The following is a 6,000-nucleotide window of genomic DNA, read 5'->3' as shown; positions in this document are numbered from 1 at the left end:
CAGGCTGGTCTAGAACTCCTGAGCTCAAACAATCCGCCCGCCTCGGCCTCCCAGAGAGCTAGGATTACAGGCGTGAGCCACCGCGCCCGGCCAGAAAAAAGTAAACTTTAATCTTTTATTGTCACCTTGTGCTTTTTGAGAAATTGTCATTCTGTATTTTTACTATTACAAAATAACATCTTTTGTGCTGCCATTTAGGTGAATGAAATGATGCAGAATTAAACCTGTCAGCTGTGGGTCTCTCCCTGACTTACAGGGATCAATTGTGAATGCTTCGATAAGGCAGTCTTCTCTTTTCCTGCCACCCCATCTTGTTTTCTGGAAGTGGAGTTTATTTAGGATGAGCATTGTCTATATTTTAGTCCTATGTATTATTCTGAGAACCATTCTTTCGAATAGGAAAATCTTAATTTTTCGCTTTTTCCTAAGTACTTTACTTTTGATTAAGATAACAGTGATGTGGAATGGTAAATTTGTGACTGGTCAGAGTTGCATCTGTTGAGAGTACCAGAAGGCTGCAGTCCAGCAGTTCTCCCTTTACTCATTCGTGTTAAAAGTCATTGGCAGTTTAACAATTCACAGAGAAGTACATTGTTTCCCCATGTCCTGGAACCCACCCTGTCTCACCACTCAGGCAGTTCCTGTGGAGCTTCCGGCTACCCGGGGAGGCCCAGAAGATCGACCGGATGATGGAGGCATTTGCCCAGCGCTACTGTCAGTGCAATAACGGAGTGTTCCAGTCCACGGGTACGTAGGCACGCCCGTCCTGGCATGCGATGGGCATTTACACTGGACTCTTTTCTTGGCATTGGAAAATTACCAAAAGGGCTGAATATTCCTGGATTCATGCCTAGGAACATTTGTTTAATGGTATTTCTAATAGTAAAAAGTTGGAAATAATCAAAAAGTGCAACAGTAAGCCACTAGGAATAGAAGTCATGGTACCTCTGAACTGTGAAATACACAACTATTAAAAATCATGTTTTTATAAAGAATTTTTATTGACGTAGGTAATTTGTATTTTTTATACATTGTGTCGTTTTTGAGATCTTCTGCAGTGTACGCATTCTCCTTTTTCAGTCTGAAAAAATAAGTGTCTTTAAGTCTTGAATACTTGATGTACATCTTGTGCCTTGCTCTTTTCTGATAGCAGCATGCCCTGACATACCCACCTGCGTAGACTTGTCCCCTTCTTTTGAGAGCGTGGCTTCCTACTCCTGATTTCATCTGGCATTTCTTATTCTTCTGGGTGTGATGTTTCTGATCGTCTGAACATACAAGCGCTCTCCTTTGCTTTTCTCTTGTATCCAGACACTTGTTACGTCCTCTCCTTTGCCATCATCATGTTGAACACCAGCCTGCACAACCCCAATGTCAAAGATAAGCCCACCGTGGAGAGGTTCATCGCCATGAATCGAGGCATCAACGATGGGGGAGACCTGCCCGAGGAGTTGCTCCGGGTGAGCTCGGACTTCGTTCGAGTCAAGAAAGTCCACTGGAACAGGGTCTTTTTTTGTAGGAGAGGAGAAAGACATAGGATTTATTGAGTGTCTCCTCTTTTAATTCATTTAATTACGTAACTTTCATTAAGAAATTGGTAATGAGGCCTAGCTAAGGAGTTAGGAAGGGGACAGTGGTTTGTAAATCTGAAACTGAAGGCTTGGGGAGAAGTCAAGCCGCTTTCTTTTCTTTCCTAATTATCCAGTGGGCATCTTATTTATTTTGTCACTGAGAGCCTCCTGAAAGCAGAAACGGTCACGTTCTTCTAGTCTCAGTGCCTAGCAGGGTGCGTGGCTTACTGTGGGCACATAAGGAATGTTTGTGGAATGAATGAAGAGAAAGGGGAGGAAGAAAAGATATTTCCAGAATCAGAGACATGCAGTTTCCTCTTTTATCCCAGAATCTGTATGAGAGCATAAAAAATGAACCCTTTAAAATCCCAGAAGATGATGGGAATGACCTCACGCACACTTTCTTCAACCCCGACCGAGAAGGCTGGCTGTTGAAACTCGGTAAGTGCTGTCTCCGGGTGAGGGCTCTTAAAGCAGGGACGTGGGAAGAAAGGCGCACGCGTGCAGTGTGAGAAAGGGGGTGGCTTTGGGGGCACTCTGGAGAGATGTTGGTAGGAGTTCTATTCTAACAAAGGTCCACCTCCAGAAAGGAAGTGACTTGTATGTATAGTCAGTGCCCCCACGGGACTGAGAGACTACAGGGGGCAGACTTCAGTCCGCCATAAATGGTGCCACGTGTTTGTGCTCCACGTTTCCAGTCTGAGCCAACCGGCCAGGTTTTGTTTCAAGGTGGTTCCCTGAGGACCTGGTCCCTTCTCTTCCCTGTCCCTGACCCACAGGGAGGGTGGCCAACCTTGTCCATCTTTCTACTTGCGTCACCCAGACGAGTATCTGGCGCTCCCGCCCCACCCCAGCGCATCATCACCGCCTTCTGCATCTGGCTCCCCACAGGCAGTGTGCATGGCAAACCTCGAGCTGTTGGCTGCAGCGCAATCCACAGCACTCTTACTCATTCTCAGGCAGTGGTCCCCCTGCTCCCCGCTCCTTCCCAATCCGAATCAGCCACATTAATGATTTTATTCATTCAGAAAAGTTGAAAATGTATTCCTCTTTCTTCTGTTAAAAGTGAGCTTGTGTTGCTGAGATTTGTGATCATGCCTCACCATGAAGGTGACAAAGTAAACAAAGGAAAAAAATTAGTAGGGTTTCTATACACATTCCTGCCCACATGTGATGATTTTAGTAATTGTTTCAGAACATAGAGCTCTAGGCCTCAGGACATGTTGATGTCTGTATTTTGGCCACTGACAGAGTACTTTCCTCTGTTTTCTCCTGCCTTGGCTTTGATGAGGTGGGTCCCACATTAGCAGGGGGTGTTGCATTCGAATGACCTTCCTCTAGCATCTCAATTACTTGCCGCAGTGATTAGAAGTCATTACTCTCTTGGCCACTGACACATCTGGGAAGGATAAAATGGAATCTTTTATTTCTGACGAGTTCAGATAGCAGTAGGATTTATATTTCCTTTTAAAAGCATATCCCAAGTCCTTGAGCTTATACATAATGACTTAATTCATAAATTCCCCTTAAAGCACCTCTTCACTGAGCGGAGCTTTAAATATCTCTTGAATTGGCCATCATTTCATGTATCTTTAAGCCAGTAGAATCTTTGAAGTTAAAGCTCTAAAATTTATTAACCCGTAGGCAACCTTCTGCTCCACATTCTCATTGTCAAATGGATAGAGTTAAAAGGAAACCTGCTAGAAATTTTTAAAGTGTGTCTAAGTTTGGATTTACTTCCCCCTCCAGTGAAATTTGTTTAAATGCTAATGCTAAGTGTTGGCTTTGACAGCCCAGATACTAAAATTAGAACAGTACAAAGATTATCTTGGTTCTTGCACCAGGATGACATGCAAATTCATGAGGCATCCCATATTTTTAAAGAGAAAAAAATTGACTAAATGTGGGACTCAGTTTTAGCTCATTGCATTACTTTTTCTAAATGTCCACCAAACCCTTCTAAACTCTTAATATTGTGTTTTTATTGTAGCACACTTAGAATCACTCCTTTGTGTTTATGTGCTGCAGAAGGCAGGGCCTCCAGCCATCTGTAGTTGTGTGTATATGTCTGTGTATGCATATAGCCGTAAGAATGTGTATTCTTGTGTATACACATACGTACATGTGTCTTCATGGGTATATGTGTGTGCATTCTTACACACACGTTAAAAAGTGACAGCCATCTAAGAAAAGACATTTAATTTCCCCAAAGTAATCTTTGCTTTTTTTGCTCCGGTTCTGGATATACCAATAAATGCTGGCTTTGTAAACACTGATTTATGCCATCTTTGGGGCCAGGTTGTCAGTAGTGCCTCAAATCTTGCCTTGACCGGGTGGGCTGTGGCACGTAGATATACCCTAGTCCCCGTGCCGGACAGCGGCAGGTGTTTTAGCTCAGCACCCTCCCCAGGCAGACATGAATGTGACTGAAACATTGCACTTTTAAGATTAAGGAATCGGGTTTGATTTCTTTGTTTTAATTTTCTTTTCTCCCTCATTTGTATGTTTCCATGATTTTGGCTCTCCTTTTCCTTGCCCCAAACTCCAGGAGGTATGTAACCCCTCACCCTGCTCGCGCTCTGCCCAGGCCACTGTCATTGCTGCAGCGTTTTCTTACTTTGTTATTTTTGGTTATTATTTTTTTTTTTTTTAATTGCTGGTGGTAGTGTTAATGCTGCTTCTAACTTAGCGTACAGTCCCTAGGGAACTGGTCAGGCTGGGGCTTTGTAGCACTTCTCATGTTTTCCCTTTTGGGGGAGTATATAGTGCATCGGACACTAGGCACCAAGGTGTGCAGCGATTTAACTTGCTGAGTGCAGTAGTGTAAGGAAACATGCTAAGAGTAGGTTTATAAAAAGCAAAAAAAAGTATTCATTGCATTTCCACTTGGAATTATTGGCTAAGCATGTGCTATGTTTGTTAAATTCAAATTGACATCCATGAATCAACTTGATTGAAAGTAATTTCTGAAGTGGGGAAGAGGAGGAAGGGAAGGAAGTCCCAAAGCCATGCGCTTCTGACATACCGTGATTGAAAAGCAAATTAGGAAAAGCATTAAATTAGGCGACATTTAGGACATTTGCCTTTGCATGAAAAAGGGAAATGATGTTTCCTAAACTCAAACTGATGCCAAGTGAAGTTTAAAAAGAACCCAAAAACCTAAAAATTCCTAGCTGAAGTTCTTGTATTTTCTGGGTGTCAGGGAAGGGCATGATAGCCTCAGCTTTGTTTTTATTTTGTTTTGTTCCCCCTTCCTTTTCAGGGAGCCATTGTTAAGACCCCAAATTGGCCGCTCAGTTACGTTGTTGGTATTTACTCTCCATTTGCTGATTTGGGGGAAACACATTTTTCCTAGCACAAGAGCTCCTCAGGTTTGTGCCTAAGCATCCCTTGAGCAGAGCTAACTTAAAAAGAACAGCCCCAAACATTGACATTTATTCAAATGTTTTAGGGACTTGTCAGGTCGTTCTCAACTGTAGGGGAGGATGGCATCTGGCCTTGCTGAGGGGTCACAGGAGGGCACGAGGAGCCGTGCAAGGGGAGGTGGTCCTGTGAGTTCCACAGGGACTGTCCTAGGCGCATTGATCTGTCTGCTTGTTTCATGTCTGTTTTTCTTTCCACATGGAAATGCTCCCCATGGGCCCCCCCCACAGCCACGCTTTATATCAGAGGTCTCTGAAATGCAACTAAGTGTCCAGGGAAATAACCAAGCTTTTGTAATCAGGCAGAAAGTTTCTTGCGGCTTTGCTTTTTCTCCTTGATTTCCTTCCATCTTGTTCCTTTGGCATCTGACCTGCTTTTCCATGATCTCCTAAGTCCCGAGTGTCACCCAGGGTAGTGTCCTGTGGCAGAGTGCATGGGAGGTCAGCATGGGTTGATGTTCCTTGTGTGCCAAGCTCTGCAGGGAGAACCAGAGGCCCCCAAAGCTGGACGACTGAAGTTCTCAGACCCTGAAATGGGGGAGGAGGGTTCCTTTTTAAGAACAAGTTGGCTCCAATTCTGAATATATTCCTTGTCTTCTTTCTCTTCCTTATTTATTTTAATTCTGCCCAGCCTTCCTGTTTTTCACATGCATGTCACATTATCCATTTACAGTTTTTTAATTCATGCCATATAACTCTTGGGGACCAGCGTCAAGTGCTCATATAAACTCACAAATTACTGGAGGGAGAGAGTCTCAATTTGCTTGAAACCAGCACAGGATGGGTGGGAAGGTGGCACATGCCTGCTGGCAGCAAACTCCCTCACATGACCTAGGTCTGTGTCCTATAGAATCTTGGCAGTTCATGATCAGTCACTTAAGCCCCCCTAGAGTTCAGGCACCCAAGCAGAGCGTAAAATGAGCCTAACAGTCCCATAGTCCTGACACTTGTCTGCCAGGACCTACACTGGACATGATTTGCATTCTCCTCTTGGGCTTCTTTGGCGT

At 44.0% G+C, this 6,000-nt stretch overlaps 1 protein-coding gene across 1 annotated transcript in view; it reads left to right on the top strand.

Moving 5' to 3' along the window:
* CYTH1 (cytohesin 1) overlaps window positions 1-6,000 on the top strand; it is a 74,122-nt gene that overhangs the window by 54,591 nt on the left and 13,531 nt on the right. The window contains 4 exon segments of the mRNA XM_012661328.1: window positions 257-265; window positions 527-747; window positions 1,312-1,460; window positions 1,901-2,012. Coding sequence (XP_012516782.1) covers window positions 257-265; window positions 527-747; window positions 1,312-1,460; window positions 1,901-2,012 — 491 coding nt within the window.

This window comes from Propithecus coquereli, unplaced genomic scaffold (assembly GCF_000956105.1).
Source record: "Propithecus coquereli isolate 6110/MARCELLA unplaced genomic scaffold, Pcoq_1.0 Scaffold706, whole genome shotgun sequence".
NCBI lineage: Eukaryota > Metazoa > Chordata > Mammalia > Primates > Indriidae > Propithecus > Propithecus coquereli.
The sequence above is the reverse complement of the archived record's forward strand: the minus strand, read 5'-3'. Positions and strand labels throughout refer to the sequence as shown.